Raw genomic sequence first — 25,381 nt, forward strand, 5'->3', positions numbered from 1 at the left:
TGGGGCATGTTCTGGGGATAGCCGGAGGCTGAGCAGGGAGATGAGGGCAGAGCTATGGGGAGGAAGCAGGGGTCACATGGCCGAGGGCTGTGGAGGCCTCCATACCGCTTAAGCTTTTCCCCAGGGAGCCAGGAGCCATGGGAGAGTTTGCAGCAGATGATGGATGACTGACATGGCCCCTCTGGCTGGCTGCTCTGGTTGGCCTTCTCCTGAGTTGTCCATTCTGCTTTCCTGCCACAGCTTCCCAGCTCATGTTTCACGTCTGTTCAACACATTTCCTTCTCCACGTGGTCCGTGAGGACGTTATAGTCAAGCTGTATCTTGTTGAACGTGGTGATTCATGTGATTTCACAGGAACAGCTGCTCATGTCTTGTTCCAGGATTGTTCTCCTCCTACATCTGGAGGGGGGGGCAGGTCTGGAGACCAAGAAAGGGCAAGGTGTTCTGGTAACCCTTCTGCAGGCTTGAGGGAAGGGGGTAGTGTGCATCTCTGGGAGGAGGGCACTGAGGAGGATGGGGTGCTCAGAGCCTGAAGTCTGCCTTCTGGATCTGAGGTCCAAGTTGCAAAGGAAGAGCCCATTTTAGGCAGAAGCAGCATTTTCAGCTTCACACAAGGCAGAAAGCCCATCAGGCCCCCACATCATCATCCTTGTCATTACTGTCATGAACACCACCATCAGAGTTGACATTTATTTAGTGTACATTTCTGTAACCTGGTACAGCTCTAAGAGCTTTCCCTGTGTTATTGCTTACTTAATTCCACAACTCTATATGTTCGATACCTATTATTTCCATTTTATAAATGAGAACACTGAGGCACAGCCCAGGGTCACTGTATTAGTCTGTTCTCACGGCTATAAAGAGCTGCCCGAGACTGGGTAATTTATAAAGGAAAGAGGTTTAATTGACTCACAGTTCAACATGGCTGGGGAGGCTTCAGGAAACTTACAATCATGGTGGAAGGTGAAGGAGGCGCTGGCATGTTACACGGTGAAGGCAGGAACAAGAGAGAGGGAAGGAGGGAGGCGTCACGTACTTTTCAGCAGCCAGATCTCTCAAGAACTCGCTCACTCTTGCAAGGACAGCACCAAGGGATGGTGCGAAACTGGTGATGAGAAATTTGCTGCCATGGTCTAATCACCTTTCACCAGACCCCAGCTCCGACACTGAGGACTGCAGTTCAACATGAGACTGGTGCAGGGACAGACAGACCAACAACATCAGGTTGTTTCTACCTTTTGGCTATTGCGAGTAGTGCTGCTGTGAACATTCACGTGCAGGTTTTTGTGTGGATGTGTTTTCCTTTCTCTTGGATGTACACCTAGGAGTGTAATTGCTAGGCCATACGGTAACCATTCATTGAAGCGTGTGCGACTGCTTTTAACCCTTTGAGGCACTACCAGCCCGTTACCGTTTTGCATTTGCCAAGGCCTGCTGGCTTTTTTGGAGGTGACCCCTTCCCTTAACTTCCAAAGAAGTGAATCCCCAGTGTCCTGAGGTCAGAATGCATAGCTGACCGTTTTAGAGAGAGAGGGAGGAGGGTCCTGGGAGACTGCGCTGGAGAGGCTGTGCGGCCCCAAGCCCAACACAGAGTTGGAATCTCAGCTCTGCCACCTACCACTGTGCAATGTTGAGCAAACTCTGTAGCTTCTGTGGGACTGGTATCTGTTTCCCCCTCTGCAGAATGGGGCTCATCACAGCATGCTGGGGAGACTCCTATGAGGTTTGGGGGGACATGAGCTTGGTGTCGTTCATGGTCTATTGGACCTGCCTGATGAATGTTGGTGCCTGTGAGGTTAGTGGTGTCTACCAGGCATTTTCCTCTAAAATATAATACTCCTATTCTAGGGGTGAAGAAGGAGTGGGGGCGTTGTGAAGTGGCTCACAGGGGAGGAGAAACCTGTGCTGAGCCAGGCCTTGGTCTCTCTGAGCCTGCTGGTGACTTGGATTGGCTGGTTTTGTGGCAGGGAACTGAAACTGTTGCAGACACTCTTGGTGCCTGACCTTATCCCCCCAGCACACACCTCTGCACACCACAAGCCACTTGCTGGAAACACCTGTGACTACGCCTGAGGGCCTCTGCCAGCCTGTGGTGCCAGATACGCTGGAAGTGCTGGAGCGTTAGTGCCTCCAGGGGTGGCATGGCTGCACAGGGAATTGACAGATCAATACCCTGGCTCCCTTGCCCTCAGTCAGGACACTCCTGGCTTGTTCTGCGCTGGTTCCCAGGCTTCCCCAATGGACTGTGGCTCTATTCACTCACAGGAATAATGGTGTGTCATCAAACTGATTATTCCCTTTATATGCTGTGCCTCCTTCCCTGTCTGTCACCCCATTCCCTTTGCAGAGATTCCTGGGATGCCTCCCAAATAAAAGACTTGGATGTCCATCCTTGCCTCAGAGTCTGTTTCTGGGAGAACTCAGATGAAGGCAGAGACCCACTTAGACCATGTGTCAGGAAACACATGGACCAGACTTGGGCCGCCCTGGGACTTGCTGTTTTCTCTGTTTCCTGTGGTGTGTGAGCCATTGTGTGCGTGTGCCGACGGATGTGTCTTTCTCCTTTTGCCCCCGATTGGCCACCTTGTCACTTCTGTCCTGATTCTACAGAGAGTGTCTGATGGCCCAGTTATCATTGTCCTCAGCAGAGTCAGGATTTTTTGACTGGTGGCGTTCAGAAACCAGCTCAAGCAAAAAAGAATTTATTAGAACGTGTGGCTGAGATGGATACTGTGCAGCTCACAGCATCCAAGGAGCAACTCCTTTCCCATGCTCTGTTCATTGTTCTGCCAATCTTTGCCCTTCACCATGGTTCTCTGCTTTTTTTTTTTTTTTTTGGAATCTCACTCTGTCACCAGGCTGGAGTGCGGTGGCATAATCTTGGCTCACTGAAACCTCCGCCTGCCAGGTTCAAGTGATTCTCCTGCCTCAGCCTCCCCAGTACCTGGGTCTACAACTGTGAATCACCATGCCAAGCTAATTTTTGTATTTTAAGTAGAGACAGGGTTTCACCATATTGGCCAGGATGGTCTTAATCTCCTGATCTCATGATCCACCCGCCTCAGCCTCCCAAAGTGCTGGGATTACAGCTGTGAGCCACCATATCCAGTGCATGGTGTTCTCTTAACCCAGATGACTCTAGTTTACCGAACAGGCAATGTGGCCATGAGCAGCCTCATAAGACATTGTTTTTCTCTCAGCATCTATGCTTGGTGCTCATTATTTGCAGTATCAGTATTTATGAATTTGCCTTTCTGCTCCAACTTATTTGCAACCCCCAAACCAGTACTTCTGGCTCTTCTGTGGCTATTCATGTTGATACAGACCTGTGAAAAATTTGAGTCACCCATTCCCACATGGCCTGCTGAGGTCAAACAAGATGACACTCTGCCTTCCTGTTTTAGCTTTCTTACTGCAAACAGGTGCCTTTTTGCAGCCCACTTAGTGCCTTATTTTCCGCATTTGTGTGTGTGTGTATGTTTGTGTGTGCGTGTGTTTGCTGGTGATGTTGCTCTTTAAAACGGCCCTGAGCAAAGTGCATTGATTTCTCATTCATTCATTTTCCCCAGTATTTTTATTCAGTAACTATTTATTGATAATTTGCTAAGGGCAAAGCACTATATTGAGTTCAGATTGAAAGAGACATGGTCTTGAATTTCATGGACCTTATTGTTTAGTGGGACAGGCAACAAAACATTGATCAAATAATTTTGTACGTGACTATATTTATAATGAAAATGAAGGTAGCTTTTGCTTCTCTATAAGAGGGACCAAGGGAGGTTTTGCACCAGACAGGAGCCCAGGGAACAGGAGCAAAACTGATCTAACAGTGGCCCTTCTGGCCCCAGTGGCTGTGCTTGTGGTCCAAGGCCACATCTAAGCCGTGTCCCAGAGAGACGTGAGTGTGCAGTTCATTGTGCTGGGGGAGGTCACGTGGCATCACCTATGACAACACTGTTGGGGTTGAACAAGCCTGGGCTTGCCTCCTGAGTCTGCCATTCTGCCTGTGTGACTCCATCCTTGGGCCTCAGTGTCTGCATCTGTCAAATGGGCACAGTGCTGGTACCTACCTCATGGGTGGGTGTAAAGACTAGAGGTCAGGGCCAGGCATGTTGGCTCACACCTGTAATCCCAGCACTTTGGGAGGCCAAGATGGGCGGATCATGAGGTCAGGAGATCGAGACTATTCTGGCCAACATGGTGAAACCCCATCTCCTCTAAAAAAACATTCAAAAATTGGCAGGACGTGGTGGTGCCCACCTGTAGTCCCAGCTACTTGGGGGCTGAGGCAGGAGAATTGCTTGAACCCAGGAGGTGGAAGTTGCAGTGAGCTATCATGCCACTGCACTCCAGCCTGGTGACAGAGCAAGACTGTCTCAAAAAAAAAAAAAAAAAAGACTTGGGTATGTGAAACTTTTAGCTTAGTGCTCAATTACAAGCACTTTTGTTGTTGGCAGTATCATCAATAGGGGATGGTTTTGCATATCGGGGTTGAGGACTCAGAAGGGAAGGCCATTCTCAGTGTCAGTCACCTGAGAAGATCATATGCTCCCTAGGCACAGAAACTGATTTTGGGATGATGATTTGGTTTTCTGTAACTATATAAAACATGGGAGCTTAAAACAACAATTCTGTGGGTCAGGAATTTGGGCAGAGTTCAGTGAGTGGGTTGGTTGGTCTGTCTCACTTGGTGTGGCCTGGAGTCTCTCACCTGGATATATTCAGCTGATGGTCAGGCCAGTGGTTCCCAGGCAGCGTTCTGGGCCCAAGGTGCTCCCTTGTGCAGTGTTTCTCTCCCTGTTCTGTGGCTAGTTTGGGCTTCCTCACCGCATGGTGGTGTCACAGTAGCTGGTCTCCTCTGTGATGGCTTCCAAGGGAGGGAAAGCAGAAGCTGTGGGTCGTCTTACAGTTTAGGCCTGAAACTTTTACTGTGTTCAAAGCAAGTCACAAGTCCAGCCCTGACTCAAGGGAAGGGAGATAGTTTCCACATGTTGATGGGAAGGAGTTTGCGGCTATCTTTAATCAACCAGAGATGGAGCCTATGGTATCCAGGGGCATCTCTCTGGGCCTTGACCTTGGATGTGTTGCGTGATCTAGAAGGCCGGTCTGGCACTTGGATATTAAGAGGTTGCCTTCCATAAGGAGAGAGAATGAGGGGCCGGGAACCCAGGCTGGGGTCTGTGTGCTGGTGCCGATCTTTGGGGCTAGGATACAAATGTCTTAAGATACAGTGGGGAGAATGGGACCAGGTCCAAGTGATAGGCTGTCTTTTTGCTTGTTTTCTGTTTGTTCATTTTACTGTTCTCCTTAATGGATAATAAGGTCTTCTGAGGGGACCTGCCTGTTGTAGCAGCACTTCAGAAGCTGAGACGGGGCAGAGATACAGTCTGGGATCAGTGTTCAGGAGTGGAGGACCTGCAAGGTGGGCTGTAGCTGGGATTGGGTTGAAAGACACCCGGGGGACTGGGTGTGGTAGCTCAGACCTGTAACCCAGCACTTTGGGAGGCCGAGGTGGGCGGATCACTTGAGGTCAGGAGTTCTTGGCTAACATGGTGAAAACCCATTTCTACTGAAACAATACAAAAATTAGCCAGGTGTGGTGGTGGGCACCTGTAATCTCAGCTCCTTGGGAGGCTGAGGCAGGAGAATCTCTTGAATCCGGGAGGCGGAGGTTGTAGTGCACCCAGATTGCGCCACTGTACTCCAGCCTGGGCCACAGAATGAGACTCTGTCCAAAAAGAAAAGAAAAAGAAACGACACCCAGAGGGACACGAAGCACAGTGAGAATGGAGAGCAAAGACCCCGGGTTTTCATCCTGTCTCACTGTTCCCCTGCTGGGTGACCACAGGGAAATGACTTCACCTCTCTGAACCTCAGTTTCTTTGTCTCCACAGTGGGGATTATGATGATCCTCTCCCCATAGGGTTGGGATAAAGATTAAATGAGCTAATACACATTAGATTTGTAATACAGGGTTTGGTCTAGAGTCAGTGCTGATTAAATGTCAGTTGCTGGAGATGATGGCGATAAGAAGTTACTTATATTATTATCAGGACTGCTTCTTCCAGGGGCTATTCCAGGCTGACAAATCTTCCAAGGCAAAACCAGAGTTGCTGAGGTTAATTTCTAAACATTTCCTTTTTTTCCGCAGTTATGGAAAGGATGATAATTGGGGAATTCAGGCTTGAAATGAAGCACCTGTGATTTGATGCTCTGGACCGCCTGTTAATGCAGGGGCTGGTCCTGTGAAGGGAGGAGGTTTTCTTGCAATTGAAGCCGTACTGGGCAGTGAAGGGAGGGGGTCCTCAGCTCTCCCTGGTGGGCCCAGGCTAGGGCGTGGGTCTCGCAGTCCTCACCAAAGGGTCTCGGCCTCAGCAGGTTGGCAGCTACACAACACAGCGAGATCCTTCTGCTTAGCTGAGCCTCTGATTCCAGAGGTGAAGATATACTCCCAGGGTGTATCCCAGGGACCCTGTCTTTCTCGGGGGGAAATTTCAGGGGCTGAGAGACCACCCTCTGGAGGCTTCCTAATTTGCATCTTTAACACTGCCATGGTTGGGGGCTGTTTTCTTCTTCTGCCTGCCCTGCCTGGGCTCTGTTGACTACTTACTCTGTTGTTCTGAAGTTCTCCTGGCCCTTTCAGAGGACAAGGGGGTCAGAAGCCACTCAGAACACAAGTCCCTCTGCAGCTGTTGGCAGTCTGAGCATGGGAGAAGCTAGCCTCATGTTTTCCCAGTCTCCATGCAGGTGGCTCCTTCGATTCTCATGGTCTTCTTGGTGGAAACCTTTGTAGGTCTTCCATGCACTATTATTTAGAACTCTTAAAATTATCCTTCATGGCCAGACGCAGTGGCTCAAACCAGTAATCCCAGCACTTTGGGAGGCTGAGGCAGGTGGGTCACCTGAGGTCAGGAGTTCGAGAGCAGCCTGGCCAACATGGCAAAACTCTGTCTCTGCGAAAAATACGAAAATTGGTCAGGTGTGGTGGCACGTGCCTGTGATCCCAGCTACTTGGGAGGCTGAGGCAGGAGAATCACTTGAACCCAGGAGGTGGAGGTTGCAGTGAGCCAAGATTACTCCATTGCACTCCGGCATGGGTGACCAAGCAAGACTCCATCTCAAAAAAAAAAAAAAAAAAAAAAAAAAAAAAAGACTTCACTGCAGGCACAGTAGGTCATGCCTGTAATCCCAGCACTTTGGGAGGCTGAGGCAGGCGGATCGCTTGAGATAAGGAGTTCAAGGCCAGCCTGGCCAACACGGTGAAACGCCATCTCTACTAAAAACATAAAAATTAGCTGGGCATGGCAGCATATGCCTGTAATCCCAGCTACTCAGGAGGCAGAGGTGGGAGAATCACTTGAACCAGGGAGGTCGAGGTTGTAGTGAGTCAAAATCGTGCCACTGCACTCCAGCCTGGGCAAAAGAGTGAGGCCCTGTCTCAAAAACAAATAAAACAAATTAGCTTTCAGATACTGTATTATCTAGCATAGCCTATTTTGGGGTTGTGAAAATGGTGCCCTGGAAAGTCTGAGAAGGAGACCTTGTCCCTCATTATAATGATTTTTTTGAGACAGGATCTCACTCTGTTGTCCAAGTTGCAGTGTCATGGTACAATCACAGCGAACTGTGGCCTTGACCACTTGGGATCAAATGATCCTCCTCTCTCAGCCTCACAAGTAGCTGGGACTACAGGCATGCACCACTATGCCCAGCTAATTTAATTTTTTTTTTTAGCAGAGGCGGGATCTCATTATGTTGTCCAGGCTGGTCTTGAACTCCTGGGCTAAAGCGATCCTCCCACTTCAGCCTCCCAAAGTGCTGGGAATACAGTCGTGAGCCACAGTGCCCAGCCAGAAATTGTGAGTTACTCCCAAGATGCTTGTGTCCAGAAGCAAGACCTGAAAGTGAGGTCGTGCTGATAAATGAGTGGAAAAACATTCAGGCACCTGGGGCCACATCCTGGTCCTACCTCCTTCTAGCTGGGCTAGGGTCTTCTCTGACCTGGGCTTTTTTTTTTTTTTTGTGCCTGCTACACAGCTACCCATTTATTGGCCAGAGGGCGACAGGCACTGGATGCATTAGATACTGGGGAAATAGAGGCACAGCCATCACAGTGTGCTTCTCCTGAGTTTTGAGGGCTGGTGGGAAGAGACAGCGAGTAAACCGGGAGGTGAAGACAAAGCCCAGTCATTATAAGTGAAGTCAGCACAAGGGACAGGAAGCACCCACGTAGAGGGTGGTCAGGAAAGGCCTCTCGGAGGAGCTGATATTTAGGCCAAGGTCTGATGGGAAGAGCTCTCCAGGTGGAGGAGGAGTGTGTGTCCCTCTCCCATGTATAAAATGGGAATCATATTAGTACCTGTGTCGTGAGGCAGTTATGAAGGTAAAATGAATTAGTGCATGTGAAACCTATCCCCACTAAAAACAAAAAGCTGTTTTAGATACTGATATTATTATTATTACTATTATTTTGAGATGGAGTTTTGTTTTTGTTGCCCAGGCTGGAGTGGAAAGGCACTATCTTGGCTTACTGAAACCTCCGCCTCCTGAGTTCAAGCAATTCTCCTTTCTCAGCCTCCCAAGTAGCTGGGATTATAGAGTATCATGCCCAGCTAATTTTTTCTATTTTTAGTAGAGACAGCGTTTCATTATTTTAGCCAGACTGGTCTTGAATGCCTGATCTCAGGTGATCCACCTGCCTCGGCCTCCCAAAGTGCTGGGATTACAGGTGTGAGCCACCCCACCTGGGTGATATTTGTATTATTATTGTAGCTAGAGAGAAGGTTCTTTTTTTCCCCTTGGGAAACTTGAAAGAGTATGTGTATGCATGTGTCTGTGTGCACACACACTGTTCTCTGACTGTTTGTTGTTTCCTTTTGTTTATTTCAGTGCCTTCTGGAGGTTTTTATAGAGGGCAGGGTGCCCTGCATGCTGTCTTAGTCTGTTTTGTCTGCTGTAACAAAATGCCATAAATGGAGTGGCTTACAAACAACAGGAGTGTATTTACAGTTATGAAGCCTGGAAAGTTCAAGATCAAAGCGCCAGCAGATTTGGGGTCTGGTGAGGACCCACTTCCTGGCTCGTAGATGACTGTCTTCTTGTGTCCTTGTGTGATGGAAGGGGCAAAGGAGCTCTTTGGAGGATGCTCATCCCATTCATGAGGACACACTGCTATGCCCTAATCACCTCCTGAAGTCCCCACCTCCTAATCCCATCACATTTGAGATTAGGTTTCAACATACAGATTTTAAGAAGCCACAAACAGTCAGACCTAGTACTGTTTTAACAGAGGCTCTGGGGACAGGGCACAGGCAGCGTTGGACTGGGAAGGAGGAGGTTTAAGGGTTGTGGCTGGAGCTCCTTTTCTCCCTGTTGTCCTTCTAAGCCCCTGCTGGAAGAGGTTCAAGGGGACAGCCAGCCTCCTCCAAGATGATGGTGCAGAGAGACTGCAGAACTACAGCCCAGCATCCCCCAGACCAGAGAGCTGCCTTGGCTGAGGGCAGCTGGAGGCAGGGGAGCGGGGCCCGGGGTCAGAAGGGGAGATGCTGTCACGTTGATTTAGGCCTGTGCCCTCTGAGAAGGGACATCCTCAGCCCTGCTGTGGGCAGTTTCCAGCTCTTCTTTCTGAGTGCACCCAGGGCTGGACCATGTGCTCTGTCATGTGGAGGCATCTCTATTTCCCTGGTCTTATTTCATCCACCACCCCGCCCCCGCCACCGCACGTATGTGCATACGTGCACACACATGAGCACACGCAGGCATACGTGAACACATGGGCACACATAAGCACCTCCCCTCCATGAACACACCATGAGCACCACATCAACTAAAGTAGCACAATTGTTCTTATCCGTATATGAGACCACACAGTGTCTTCACGAGGTCCTTATCCAAATTTCCACTCCAGCAATTCTATTCTTTTGATGTTGCAAGAGCAGGAGGGGTGTTCTGGCCCTGTCTTACTAAGGTCAAGGGCGGGCTGTGCTGTACAGTGGTAGATAGGATGCCCTTCTGTGTATTTGACGAATGAGAAGTGCATGGTGTTGACAGGGCGGCAAGCAGTCATGTGGCTGTAGCATGAACGTATCAGTTGGGGACACTCAAATAATTCTGTTACTCTAGACAGAGGCAGGGTACGGTAGTGTAGGGTAGTGGTTAAGAACCAGCACACCAGAGCCACGCCGTCTTGAGTTCAAATCCTAGCACACACTCCTTCTAGCTCTGTGACTTTGGATAAGTTACTGCACCTTTCTGAGATTTTGTTTCCCATCCACAAAATGAAGATAATTGCAACAACTACGCCACAGTTGGAAATTGAGTGCGTTAACTCATGTAAAGCACTTTGCTCAGTTTCTAGCATACAGAAAGTACTGTATCAATATAAGCTATTATTGTTACTTAGAGAGGATTGAAATGAATAAGCCAGACAGGCTGAGTTCAAATGTTCTCTGGTGGGTGACCTTGGGTAAGTCGCTTAACCCCCGGACACCTTAGTTTCCCCCTTAAATTAGGGGAAAATATCTACTTTATCAAATTGCTGTGTAGATTCAATGAGTTAACACATGAGTGATTAGAACAATGCCTCATGCATAGCTTCTGCTAAATGAATTGCAGTGGTTGTTAGTAATAATAATGCTTTCGGTTAATTTCTTACTGTGGAACAAACTACCCCAGAAGTTTGTGGTGTAAAACAGCAGTGAGCTCTTTTGCATGATTTGAAGGTAGTTGCTCTACTGGGTGAGCTGTGTTGGCTCATGTCACTGCTCTCAGCTGGGCTAGAAGGTCCAAAGTGGCCTCATTCACATGGCTGGCTGTTGTTGGTGGCTGCTGGCTGGGGGCCTCTGTTCTCCATGTGGCCTCTCGTCCTCCAGGGAGCTGGCCTGGCTTCCTAGTGTGGCTGTCTCACAGAAACATTCCAGGAGGGAGAAGGCAGATACCTCCACCTGCTTGAGGTCTGGTCCCTGGAACTTGACAGTATCACAGTATCTCATCCTCTTATTGATCAAAGTAGGCCTCCAGGCCAGCCTACATCAAGGAGGGGGAAATAGACCTCCCATCTTGGTGGGAGGAGCTGTAAGATGTGAGACCCAGCTTTTCAGTGTCCTTTATCCACCATCGTCCTGAGGGGCACTGCGCAAGGCACTGGAGTGGTTTGGAATGCCTTTTGTCAGCTGTGTTTAGTGTTGATGCGGCTTCAGTAAACACAGCTGAGAAGAGGAGCTCACAGACTGCATCTGCCCTTCCAGAAATCGACAAAGATGTGTGTAGACTATCTGAGGATACCTTGTATTATTGTATTTTATCTATTTATTTTAAAAATTTTAAGTAGAGAATGGAGTCTTGCTGTGTTGCCCAGGCTGGTCTCAAACTCCTGGACTAAAGTGAATCCTCATGCCCTTGGCCTCCCATAGTACTGGGATTACAGGCATGAGCCACTGTACCGAGTCATGATTCTTTCGCTTAACACATTTAGTGATAATTTATTACATGTCAGGCTTACGCCAGGGTAGGCAAAAACGAGACAATCTCCCTGTGTTCATGAACATACAGTCTCAAGTCCCTTATTCCTTGTGGGAGAAGGGGATTAAGTGAACACTTGAGGCTGAGAGCAAAAACCCAAAGAAGATGTCAGATTCTGGGAGGGCAGGGGTAAGATTAGAGAGACCAGGTTATCATCTACTCCGTGTTCCTTCCTATCATGTGGCCTGGGCCCAGTCACTTCCTCTCTGTGGGCCCGTGTCCCCTGATCTGTGAAGTGAGAATTACAACACCTACTTCATAGGGCTCTTGTGAGGCTGCAGCGAGCTAGCGTGTGAAGCTCTTATTCCTGTTAGGGTTGCCTCTACACTCTGTGCCTCAGTTTCCTCATTGGTGGGTTCCTTTCTGCCTGAGCAAGCCTGTGGCTCAGTCAGTTCCTCACTTCCTGCCCCTTTGGAGGACACCCTGTTAGTCTCTCATTCCATTGTGCTCTTCTCTTTGGGAGCATTGTTATATGGTGGTTATTTATATTTACGTGGGCATTTAATGTCTCTCTTTCTTGGACTGTCAGCTCTTTGAAAGGGGGCTGTGTTTGTGCAATTCATTGTTCCTGTGTCTTGCATGATGACTGCTAGCACGTACCGGGTACACCATAGATGCTGTCTTCGTGGGTGAATGCCATTCTTCCTCTGCTTGGGTCTTGGGGATGCTCATCAGCTGCCTGGAAATGGAGCTCCAGAGGCCTGAGCTTCAGGAATTATCTGTCTGATGGGGGCTGTGTTTCTGGAGGCTCCAGTGACCTGAGCAACAGCCAGGACAGAGCCAGCCAGCTGGGCACACCTTCTGTCTGCCGTGGCAGGCCTCATTTGGACTGTGGGCAGCAAGAAATGGCTGAAGTAACTTCCATGATGATGCCCTTCATCACGAGTGTCTATGGAAACAGGGCTACTGAACCTGTCACCCTGGCATAAGGGAGGAATGTGGAGGGCGGCCTTATGGGATTTGGGAGTTGGTATTTAGATAGAAGATGAATAGGAGAGATTTGCTTCCCTTCCATAAGCTAGTGGGGGCTCATGGATTTTTTTTTTTTCAGGTGGGGTAGGACTCTTTGAATCACAAAAATAAATACAGCTTTTTAGTGAGAACTTAGGGTATTTCCAAAACTGTCATTTCATTTCATCCTTCCAGGCCCCCCACGAGGCAGGCATAACTCCTTTAATTTGCAGAGGAAGCTGAGGCTCAGAGAGGTCCAGTGACTTGCTCAAGTCTATATGGTGGGGCCTGGCAGAATTCAGATCCACATTCTGGTCTGCCTGATTCTGGAGTTTGGTGGGGTTGGCGGGGCTTGGGCCTGGAAGACAAAGATCCTGTTGGGTGCAATGCCGCTTCTGGACATGCATGCAGTGGGTGCAGGGTGGTCTGTGTCCTTTCCAAAGTCAGATGTCTGGGCAGAGGTGGAACATCCTGGGGGTGCTGGATTAACACCCCCAGGTGTGGAGTAACAGCACTGCCTTGTATCCATTTTCAGAGCCCATTTCTGAGGTTTCGTCTGGTACCAACCCCTATGAGGCAGGCGAGCTCCTGCGAATCCCCTTGTGCAGCCAGACTCAGGGAAGTCAAGGATTTGGCTTGGGGGACTCAGAAAGCCTGAGGCTGAGTCGGGCGCACCTCCTGACTCCTCGCCCGGTGCTTTGCACCCTGCCCTGGGGCATGACATCTTCCTGGCCACCTCTGGAAGGCTGGACTCTATTCCAGCTCAGTGTTTTGGATTTTTGTTGTTGCTGTTGTTTTGTTTGAGGTGGAGTTTTGCTTTTTTGCCCAGGCTGGAGTGCAGTGGTGCCATCTTAGCTCGCTGCAACCTCTGCCTCCCACTTTGAAGTGATTCTCCTGTCTCAGCCTCTCAAGTAGCTGAGTTATAGGCACCTGCAGATTTTTGTATTTTTAGTAGAGGTGGGGTTTCACCTTGTTAGCCAGGCTGGTCTTAAACTCCTGACCTGTGTTTTGCCTGCCTCAGTGCTGGAATTACGAGCATGAGCCACCACGCTTGGCCCCAGCTCAGTTTTAAAAATTGCATTTAGTATGGTCTTATTTTCCATCATCGGAGAAATGCAGATGCATTCCAGAACCTTTGGAAACAATAGACAAACATAAAAGAAAAATATCTCCCATTACTTACCCTCCAACACTCCAGGGAGCACTGGACCCAAACTAGCGTCTGGTTGCTTTTCTGTGAAGATGTTATATTTCATCTTTAAGGGTTATGATCTTCTAGGTGATGGAAGATGTGCTTCGTAGTTTAAGAACCTTTAAAAATGAACTTGATTTCATATTTAATTTATATACAATAAAAGGCACTCATTTTAAGTACATAGTTTGATGCATTTTGACACGTGTAGATGTGTAACCACCACGCTAATTGAGATGAACACTTCCATCACCACAGGAGTTCCCTCACACCCCCCTACAGTCAGCAACTCCCCACCGTCCCCAGCGTACACACACTGCCCCAGGCCATCCCAGCCTACTTCCGGTCATTCCAGGTTTGTTCTTCAGTTTTAGAATTTCATATACATGGAATGATACAGTATGCTCCGTTTTGCATTCGACTTTTGTGTAACTTTCTCGAGGTTAACTCATGTTGTTGCATGCGTTGGTAGTTTTTTCTTTTCTGCTGGGTAGCATTCCAATGGCTGAATATACCACCATCTACTCCCCCGTTCTCCTGTTGGGAGATCTTGGGCACATCAGTTTTCCCTTCTATATAGTGGGGGAAATATTACCCACTTTATCGGATGGTTGTGAGGATTAAATGAGGTAACAGGTGAGTGAGTGGAATAGTGCCTGGAACATGGCAGGTGTTCAACTTCATAGTACTAATAATGGATTGTTGTCTCTTGCTGTGTAACAAACCACCCTAAGGCATAGTAGTGAATACTGAAGGTGTTTCCAGTTTAGGGCTTTTGAATAATATAAATGAATGAATGAATGAATGAATAAAATAATACAAATGTACACGTGTAGATGGGCAGCCTCGGTGGCTGTTAGCTTCCTCAAGGGCTCGAATACTGTGTGTCTTGGTGATCGGCTGATGGGCAGCCGTCACCTCTTCTAAGATGGGTGGTTTTCCTTTTGAGGTGGGTGCTGGGGGTTCCTGGCAGCTCAGTGCTGGCCCTGCTTGTTGCCTTATGTCCTGCTCTGAGCCAGGCTTGGGTCTTGCTGGGCTGACCAACCCGTTTAAGCCTCAGGAAGTGGCCTCTGTAGAAAAAAAAATGTATGAGCAGTGGGTGGTGAGCAGATCACTGAAGCGCAAAGCCCCAAAATAGACCTTCCTCTGTTAAGTCGCCAAGCAAGTGAGGGCAGTGGCAAATGCTTTGCATAATTTCCTACCCCAAAGACAAGGTTTTACTGCAAACAACTTTTTGGGACCCCTCCCCTCTCAAAGAAAAAAAACCTCGAAAAGATCCAAGACATTTTTCAGAGCAGCACAAAAAGAGAGAAACAGACAGGCCCTGGGGTTCTATCCCAGATCTACCCTTTGCAGGCTGTGTGATTTTGGGCAAATTCCTTAACTTCTCTGAGCCTTGTCTTGTGTTAACTAGCACAGATGAGGCTAGACTCTCCAGTGTGTATGCAAAGCACCTTATGTTGCAGAGATGCTGCAAATATGGAGTGTCTTTTTTCCTTCCTTTTTCATTTCCCTCCTCTTAGCTTGTCCTAGACCTTGTTTTCAGTTTCTCTTAGCTTCATCAAGTGTGGTAGAGGGGTGCTGGGGTGTGGGGGGGGTGAAGATTTGGCTTTGCTGGGAAAGATGTTCTGAAACTGTGTTTGACATACTACACTCCTCCTCTGCAGATCAGTGGACAGGGTGTTGAAGGGTAGGCATGAATAATGGCCCCCAGAAATGTCCCCGTCCTGCACCCTGGAACCGGTGGATATGTCAGGTTACTTGACAAAGAGGACCTTGCAGATGCAATAAAGGGAAGAAGGTTGAGATGGGAGAGTATTCTGGGTTACCCAGGTGGATCCCGTGTGATCACAGGGTGCTTTGAAGAAAAAGGCCGAGCCAAGCGTGGTGGCTCACACTTGTAATCCCAGCACCTTGGGAGGCTGAGGCAGGTGGATCGCCTGAGGTCAGCAGTTTGAGAACAGCCTGGCCAACACGGCGAAACCCCGTCTCTACTAAAAATACAAAATTAGCCGGGCCTGGTGGCTCGTGCTTGTAATCCGAGCTACGCAGGCAAATCGTTTTAACCTGGGAGGTGGAGGTTGCAGTGAGCTGAGATTGGACCAATGCACTCCGGGTGACAAGAGCAAGACTATTTCAAAGAAGAAAACGGCGGGAGGGAGATCAGAGTGAGTGGAAGACAATAACCTGATGGTGGCAACAGGTTGGAGTGATGTGCTTTTAAGGCAGAGGAAGAGGCCACGTGCCCACGAGCACAGACGGCCACTACCAGGTGAAAATGGTAAGGAAATAGGTTTTCCCTTGGAGCCTCCAGAAGGTACCAGTGCTGCCAACACCTTGGTTTCAGCCCCGTGAGACTGGTTTTGACCTGGAGCTGAAAGAGGGTTGCTTTAAGCCACTCAGTTTTCGGTAATTGGTACAGCAGCTGAAGGGTGCTTACATAGCACGTGAGGCTTATGTTGCTAGGGTTTCACTGGAAGGTGGCTTCTCGGATGATGGTACTTGATGGTCATTTTTATGTTTCTTCTCTTCTGACTTAGATGGACTGTTTGCAGTCCAGCCTAGGGGAGGTCTGGCTTCCTGGGGGATTTACCTGGAGACGGGGTCTCTGTGGTTGGGCACCTGGTGAACCCCTGTGGCCGTGGGAGCTGCTGCAGAGAGGCTTCCTCTCTCAACAGAAACACAGAAGTGAGCTGCTTGCCAGCAGAGGCCAGGCTTCCTGTCTGGCCAGTCCCCGAAATGCTGCTCCCCACCCCTCACCCCTCACCACATGGGAGTCCAGATGAAGATTGGGTGGGGGCGGGGGCCGCACTGTCTGATCTCTGAAGGAAGCCCCTCCCTGTCTAGCTTGAGTTTGTGTTTAAGGCTTTGAGATGACTGTTTTCTTGTTTACTTTTTAGAGACAGGATCTGGCTCTGTTGCCCAGGCTGGAGTGCAGTGGTGTGATCATAGCTCACTGTAGCCTCAAACTGCTGAGCTCAAGTGGTCTTTCTGCCTCACACTCTCATTTGGCTGGGACTACAGGTGTGCGCCACCATGCCCAGCTAATTTTTGTTTTTGTTTTTTTCTGTAGAGACAGGGTCTTTCTCTGTTACCCAGGCTGGCCTCGAACTCCTGGCCTCAAGCAATCCTCCTACCTCAGTGTCCCAAAGTGCTGGAATTACAGGCATGTGCCACTGCACCCAGCCAACTACCCTCCCCTCCCTTCCCCTCCCCTCCCTTCCCTTCTCCTCCTCTCTCTCCTCAGAGTCCTTGCCTGGGGAGTGGGAGTAACAGTGGCCCACCCTGGCTCCACACCCCTCCTGTGAGTCTCAACACCCTGATTTCTCACTTGGGCAGACCCCACCTCCTCCACTCAAGGGATGAGTGGTACCCCAGCCTGGCCAATCAGCACGTCCACACCCAGCTCTACCGCTGTGATTGGCCCCTCCCATCCCATTCCCTCCCCTCTTTTTATTTGAGATGGAGTCTTGCTGTGTCACCCCAGGCTGGGGTGCAGTGACATGATCTTGGCTTACTGCAACCTCCACCTCCCTGGTCAAGGATTTCTCCTGACTCAGCTTCCTAGTTTCAAGCGATTCTCATACCTCTGCCTCCCGCGTATCATCACCACACCAGGCTAATTTTTGTATTTTTGCTAGAGACAGGGTTTCACCATGTTGGCCAGGCTGGTCTCGAACTCCCAGCCTCAAGTGATCCACGTGCCTCAGCCTCCCAAAATGCTGGGATCACAGGCGTGAGCTGCTGCACCTGGCCCCAGTGAACTATTTTCTTGTGATTTGTCAGCAAACAGCCTCTGGGGCTGGACTGTTGGAAAGCGCCTCCAGCTTTTGTGGAGTCAGGTCTGGCTGGGACTTTGGGACTTTTTGTTGGGATCATGTCTGGCTCTCTCTCAGGCCTTCTCACCATGTTCCTCATGTGCCACTTGGCGAGATAAGGGGTTGTGGGAGGGACTGAGTATTCAGATTTAGAGATTATAATTAAAGAGCAACACTGAGGCCAGGATGGCTAAGATCCTCTCACAGCTGCCACCATGTGACCTCTGGCCTTGTTCTTTCCCATGGACATCACATTTCATTGGATGGTGACTGCCTACATAGACCCCCAAAGGTAGTCACATCCTAATCCTTTGAACCAGAAGGGATTTTGCACGTGTGATTAAGGGAAAGATCTTGAGATGGCGAGGTTCTCCCACATGACCTAGGTAGGCCCAATGTAAGTATAAGGATCTTTAGAAGAGGGAGGTAGGAGGTCAGAGTCAGGGAGAGATTGCAAGATACTGGCTTTGAAGGTAGAGGGAGGAAGGGGCCACAAGCCAAGAAATGTAGGTAGCCTCTAGAGCTGGGAAAGGCAATGGGTGGATTTCCCCTCTGAAGCCTCCAGAAGAAACCCAGCCCTGCTGACTCCTTGGTTTTGGTCTTAGCCCAGTGAGACCCGTTTTAGAAATCAGACCTGCGTAACTGCAAGATGGTAAATTTGTGTTGTTGTAAGCCACTAGGCTTGTGGGGCCATCCTGGCCTCAGTGATACTGATTCAGTATTGTGTTTGTTTCGTTTTTTTTTTTTTTTTTTGAGACGGAGTTTCACTCTTGTTGCCCTGGCTGGAGTGCAGTAGCACCATCTCAGCTCACCGCAGCCTCCGCCCCCCTTCAACCTCACTCCCAGGTTCAAGAGATTTTCCTGCCTCAGCCTCCCCAGTAGCTGGGATTACAGGCATGTGCCACCACACCTGGCTAATTTTGTTTTTTTTTTTTAAGGAGAGACAGCATTTCTCCATGTTGGTCAGGCTGGTCTTGAACTCCTGACCTCAAGTGATCCACCCACCTCGGCTTCCTAAAGTGCTCGGATTATAGACATGAGCCACCGTTCCTGGCTGTTTGTTTCCTATTACTGCTCTCATCTTGTAGATTAGATTTGAGGCAATGCTCTAATCTTTCAGAGCAGTAATATTAGGTGGGTGCAAATATAATTGCAGTTTAATTGTACTTTGCCTTTAATGGCAAAAATTGCGATAGCTTTTGCACTAACCTAATAGGAAACAAACATAATCCTGCGTAAGCACCTCCTCAGATCTCTTTCCTTGACCCATTAGGTGAATATTTGCTGAGCCCCTACCATGCTGGACACTCTACTTGTCACCAGATTGACCAAGGCAGGGTCTTGCCATTCAGGGGTCCAAGTCTAAGGGAGACAGAGACAAAATGACGGGCCAAGATTGTCACACAGGGTGTTGGGGGGGATCGTAGAAAAAGATGACGTAGAAATCAGTTGGGGGGACCTGAGAAAGTTTCTCAGACGTTGTTGGAAGCTTTGAATTTGCAGTAGGAGCTCTGGAAGTGTTGTCTAGTCACCACTGGGTATCTAGTAAATATTTCAAACTCAATCTGTCCATCATGGGACTTGTCACCAAAACAACTGAGATCTCTGCCTTTTTTATTGCTCCAGTCTTTCCCATTTTGGTAAGAGGTACCACCACCCAGCCAGGTGCCTTTGCCAGACAGCTAGAGTCCTCCTGGGCCCCTTTACCACCTCTATCTCTGGCATCATGTCCACCTCGTGGTCCTGAGGGGTTCATCCCTGTCTGGAGATGTGCTTCCCTCTGCCATGGCAGGGCTCCAAGATCCCAGGCTCAGAGATGAGGGAACTGAGAAGAGCGTCCAGTACAATCTGTGTGCTCACACTGGTGCAGCAGGAGGCAGGACAGTGTAGGGGGGAACGGGTGAGCACCTGGGGCTCCAGTTCCAGCTCTGCACTTGCCAGTGAGACCTTGAGGTCAAAGTGTTTGACCTGGTGTACCTCAGTGTCCTCACTGATAAAACTGGCATAATAGGTGGGCCTATCTCCCAGCAGTGATTCAGAATTCAATGTGTTAATAAACCAAACACTTAGAATAACACATGTTCAGTCAGTGATAGCCATGCTTGTTGGAGGAAGCTTTTCTACCATACTCAGTACTTAAAATCATGATAGCAGCAGCCACTCATTAACCACGTTCTCTGAGTGATTTTAAAAATCCTCCTCAGGCTGGGTGCAGTGGCTCACACCTGTAATGCCAGCACTTTGGGAGGCTGAGGTGGGTGGATCATGAGGCCAATAATTCAAGACCATACTGGCCAACATGGCGAAACCCCTTCTCTACTCAAAATACAAAAATTAGCTGGGTGTGGTGGTGCGTGTCTGTAGTCCTAACTACTGGAAGGCTGAGGCAGGAGAATTGCTTGAACCTGGGAGGCAGAGGTTGCAGTGAGCCAAGATCATGCTGCTGTTCTCCAGCCTGGCAACAGAGCAAGACTCTGTCTGAAAAAAATAAAAATAAAAAATAAACCCTCCTCATGCTTTTTGACATGTCTACCCACTTTATAGATGGGAAAACTGAGTTTCCAAAAGTAGCAAGAACCTTTCCAAAGCCACTTAGCTGGAATAGCTCTACTATCATTTTCTAGTATGACTCTCAAGGCCACCAGAGACAATTTTGAGTAACTTGTGGGTTTTTAAATAGTTCTTCTTCCTGTATCCATTTGAGGTCTTGGTTTCTCACTGCTAGAGATCTGCAGAACCAGCCTCCTGCCTTCTGTGGATTTGATGAGATGACTGAAGACAGGACACGTGGTCCTGGACTTACCTCTACTTTGAGCTTCCCGGAATTTGCTCGTGTTCTGCGGATTCCCAAGCCCTGTGCTCGTGCTGTGGCCCAGGGCTGCATCTCTCTGTTGACCTTGTGCTGAAAGAAGACTCAGAGGACTCCTCCCATAATGCGACACTTGGCAAGGTGCATGGTTAATTAATGTCTTGTACATTATAGAGGATTGCTGGAGTTTTTTGTTTGTTTTTGTTTTGAGACAGGGTCTCACTCTGCCACTAAGGCTGGAGTGCAGTGGCACAACCATGGTTCACTGCAGCCTCAGCTTCCCAGAATCAAGTGATCTTCTCGTCTCAGCCTCCCAAGTAGCTGGGATCACAGGTACATGCTCCCGTGCCCAGCTATGTTTTACATTTTTTTTTTTTTTTAGGTAGAGCTGGGGCTTTACCATGTTGCCTAGACGGATCTTGAACTCCTGGGCTCAAGCAATTCACTTGTCTTGGCTTCCCAAAGTGCTGGGATAACAGGCATGAGCCATGCTTGGCTGTTGTTTTGAAGCTCTGATTCCTTTTGTGCAGGTGCAGTTGAGTTTTCAGACACAAGTGTAAGACTTTGCATTTATTTCTTTTTCTTTTTCTTTTTCTTTTTTTTGTAACAGATCTTACTCTGTTGCCTAGGCTAGAAGTGCAGTGGCATGATGTTGGCTTACTGCAGCCTTCCCTTCTGGGTTCAAGTGATTCTTGTGCTCAGCCTCCTAAGTAGCTGGGATTACAGGAGTGTGCCACCATACCTGCTGATTTTTGTTTTTTTAATAGAGACAGGGTTTCACCATGTTGCCCAGGTTCATCTTGAGCCCTTGACCTCAGGTGATCTGCTCACCTCAACCTCCCAAAGTGCTGGGATTACAGGCATGAGTCACTGCGCCTGACATGCATTTATTTCTTTAAAATCCTACCTCCTTTGTTTCAGAAACACAAATACCTGTAGGAAGCCCGACAGGTGACCTCAGTAAGGGAAGCGGGTTGCATCAAGGGGACAAATGACAATAAACACAGACTGCAGAGGGAGAAAGATAGAAGGGTGTTGGGAACCGTGGTTAATGGGGAGCTGGTGTATGCACACCTGGTATAAAGTGGACAGATCCTACCTCACGCTCAGACTCAGGGTCCACAGCTCTGCAGCTAGAAATACAGGTTGTTACTATGAAATCTCCTCATTTAAAAAAAGCGTTGACTCATTGAAACACACAAATAAGCAACATGATCTTGACCTAACAAAACAGCCTGCACCCTGATGCAGTTCACAGGCTGACAACTTGTGAAATCTGCTTCAGACTGTTGAGAACCTTCATTTTTTATTCTGTGCTGTGGCGTGGTGCCTCTTCCTTTGCTTTTATGAGCTGCAGTTTTGATCAGCGAGTCCTTGGGGGTCAGCAGAGGGTCCTGAGAAAACCTGCTCGTATGACCTTAAGCAAGCTATAAAAGTTGTCTGAGTCTCAGTTTCCTCACAGAGCAGCCAGTGTTTACAGTCTTGGCCCTCCGGAGCTGCAGTGAGTATTGAACGGTGCAGCATTTTCCTGAGTGTCTGGTGAAGTCTGGTACATAGAAGGTTTCCTTAAATGTGAATTTCCTGCCCCTTAACTTGCATTCCTTTTCCTTTTCTGAGTTTTGGGACTTAGAAAAATAAAAAGGGAACTAAGAAAGGCCAGAGCCCTGGGACTCACCACTAGAGATGTCTTCCCTGGGTGAAATTGCACGTGTCCTGCTGTTTGGCCCGCTGTTTTGGTTTCTTGTTTGTTTGTGTTGGTTTTGTTCAGGCCGGGCATTAGGTCTGGATTCACCCAGGCAGTGTGGTATAGAGGGAAGGATGAGTGCCTCCGGAGTTCGGGTTTTGAGTCTTGGCTCGTACCAAGGCCCTGTGGCCACAGAGTGTGTGCTATAGGTTTGTCTAAAGGTAAAGGGCCCGGAGAAAGAGCCGCTGGGAATGGGGTCAGTGAGCTGTGGACGCGTGATCATCTGAGAGCCTGTGCTGCATTCACCTTTTCTTGTGCTTTTAAGCTTTTACATTTTTTTGAAGCAACACATATTATTCAGAATAATGAATAATTATAAGATGAACCACTGTAAAACTATCATTCAGGTCCAGACCTAGAATGTCGCCAGCTCTGATAAACACGGTGTGTGCCCTCTGGAGCACCCCGTCTTCTCCGCTGGCTCTCTGCATTTCTTTCTTGTTTTACCAACCACGTGCTCTGCACTCACCTTTGTCATTCAACAGTGGCTCAGGAGATTTCTCCAATTCAGCTGATACAGAGATTCTGATCTGTCTTTTCTGCTGGTTGTGCCTGTGGTGTGGTTGAACCACCTTTTATTTGGCTACTCTTCCACGCACATGGCTATTCCTGTGTTTTCAGGTGTTCTTTTCTTTTTTCTTTCTTTCTCTTTGAGATGAAATTTTGCTCTTGTTGCCCAGGCTGGAGTGCAATGGCACAATCTTGGCTCACTGCAACCCCTGCCTCTCGGGTTTAAGTGGTTCTCCAGCCTCAGCCTCCCAAGTAGCTAGGATTACAGGTATGTGCCACCACACCTGGCTAATTGTTTGTATCTAGTAAAGACAGGGTTTCATCATGTTGGTCAGGCTGGTCTCAAACTCCTGACCTCAAGTGATCCACCTGCCTTGGCCTCCCGAAGTGCTGGGATTACAAGTGTGAGTCACCGTGCCTGGCCAGGTTTTCGTTCCTTTATTTAGCCACTGCAGACACTGAGACAAAGGGCGTTATTCCTTTCTTCTTCTTTTTTTTTAATTGTACTTTGGGCTCTGGGGTACATGTGCACATCCTGCATCATGCAGGATTGCTGCATAGGTACATACGTGCCGTGGTTTGCTGTCTCCATCCCACCCCACCTCCCTGCCGTAGCCTACCTCAGGAGTTATCCCTCCCAATCCTCCCCAACCCCTGCTGTCCCTTCCCCCCTCCCCTCTCCTCCGCTCCCCTCCACCTAGCCCAGTGAGTGTTGTTCCCTTCCCTGTGCCCAAGTGTTCTCATTGTTCATCACCCGCCTATAAGTGAAAACATGCTGTGTTTGGTTTTCTGTTTTTAGGTCAGTTTGCTGAGAATGATGGCTTCTAGATTCATCTGTGTCTCTACAAAGGGCACAGACTCGTTGCCTTATTCTTGATATATTGTTTTGAAAATGTCAGCTTATTATAATAAACTCGAACAATATGAGTAAGTATTTAAAAAGAAAATTACTTCCTTTCTCAAATCCTGGAAGTAAACAGTATTAAGTGTTTAGCGTGTGTGTTTGTCTTTCCTAGGTGTATACATACATACATGCTTATGTGCAGCTTTTTAAACAAAAATAGGAACCTATGGTACACACTGCTCAGCAGCCTGGCTTTCCTTTTGTGATTTTTGGGACATCTGTCTCTTTAGTACACATGGATCATTTCACTCTTTTTTTTTTTTCCCCCTAGTGACAGGGTCTCACTCTGTTTCCCAGCCTGGAGAGCAGTGGCACAATCGTGGTTCACTGCCGCCTCAACTTCCTGGGTTCAAGTGATCCTTCCACCTTAGCCTTGCAAATAGCTGGGACCATAGCATCTCCACGCCTGGCTAATTTTTTAAATTTTATGTTAAGATGAAGTCTCACTATGTTGCCCAGGCTGGCCTTGAACTCCTGGGCTCATGTATGTATTCCTCCTGCCCTGACCTCCCAAAGTGCTGCTGAGATTATAGTTGTGAGCTGCCCTCCCCACCCCCTGGCCTTGTTTTATTTTTATTTTATTTTATTTTTAACAGCTGCCCAGTGTCTCAGAGTGTGACTGTGTTTATTTCACTAGGCCCTTATTGGTGAAAAAGAGGTCATTTCCAGTCATCCAGAATGGAAATCTCCTTGCATTTGCTTTTTTTTTTTTTTTCTTTTTAAAGACAGGGTCTTGCTGTCATGCAAGTGATCTGCCCATCTTGGCCTCCCAAAGTGCCCAGGCTGGTGTGTAGTGGTGCATTCATAGCTCCCTGCAGCCATGAACTTCTGGGCTCAAGTGATCCGCCCACTCCAGCCTCCAGAGTAGCTGTGATTCTAGGTATATGCCACATCCCCAGCTAAGTTTGTATTTTTTGTAGACATGGGTGTTACTGTGTTGCCCAGGCTGGTCTTCTTGAACTCCAGCAATCCTCCTGCCTCAGCCTCCCAAAGTGTTGGGATTACAGATAGGAGCCATGATGCCCAGCTCATATTTGCATCTTTGTGTGTGTATACTGTTATATCTGTAAGAAGGGGTTCCTAGAAGTGGAATTCCTAGGTAGGCACATTTAACGTTTTAATAGGTTGTGTCCTGCTATCCCCTAAAGAGGCTGTGTCTTACCGACTGTATTGTGATTTTACAGGGAGAAGATCATGGATGAATTCCCTGAGTGGGAGTTCCTCTCAAACATTGCTAGTCTCAGGAATAGCCAGAAAACCACAGGACCTGGCTTTTTATGGTGACGAGGACTGTCCCCCTCCGCCCTGTCTTTTTTGTATCTGTGATTTTTCATTCATTAATGGGGTAGTTAGTAGTTTAATTAATATCTGTTTGAGTTTTGAAATTATAAAATATTTCAAACATAGATAGCAAACCATAGAAAATAATATAAAGGATACTCATGTATCCATTGCCCAGTTTTGCCATTTGTTAACTTTTTTTCCCATCACATTTGCTTGCTCTTTCGTTTTCTTGTTTAAATGTTACAGACACAGGTATAATGCCCTCTGCCATTTCTCCCAGAAATGACCATTTCCTGAAGTTGCTATGTAACCTTCCGTTTTATGTTTTCATACTTTTAATGCATAGGTACCCATGATAATTGGTTTGTATCTTTTAAAAAGGTCATTAACATTTGTATACATTTTTACTTTTTACAACTTAATTTTGTCATTTTCAGCATTTTTCTTAAACATTTAGTTTTTGAATCCATTTTAACTTAGAGAAGAATTGCTAGTCTTCTATTTGAGGAACACAGGGTTTTTGTACACCCTTCTCTTGTTTACACATTTTTTTTTTTTTTGAGAGGGTCTTGCTTTGCCACCCACACTGGAGTGCGGTGGCGTGATCTTGGCTCACTGCAGCCTCTGCGTTCAGGTGATTCTCATACCT

At 48.1% G+C, this 25,381-nt stretch overlaps 1 protein-coding gene across 3 annotated transcripts in view; it reads left to right on the forward strand.

The window, feature by feature from the left end:
* The window catches only part of PLCG2 (phospholipase C gamma 2), a 178,711-nt gene that overhangs the window by 26,136 nt on the left and 127,194 nt on the right, over positions 1-25,381 (forward strand). The window contains exon 1 of one of the 3 annotated variants that reach the window (XM_017541870.2): positions 21,135-21,791. The exons of the other annotated variants lie outside the window; for them this stretch is intronic. Within the exon in view, the coding sequence (XP_017397359.1) occupies position 21,791 (1 nt within the window). The 5' untranslated portion in view covers positions 21,135-21,790. Of the gene's footprint in view, positions 1-21,134; positions 21,792-25,381 lie in introns of those variants that run through there. 3 annotated transcript variants of the gene reach the window in all.

Source organism: Cebus imitator, unplaced genomic scaffold, assembly GCF_001604975.1.
Source record: "Cebus imitator isolate Cc_AM_T3 unplaced genomic scaffold, Cebus_imitator-1.0 Scaffold137, whole genome shotgun sequence".
NCBI lineage: Eukaryota > Metazoa > Chordata > Mammalia > Primates > Cebidae > Cebus > Cebus imitator.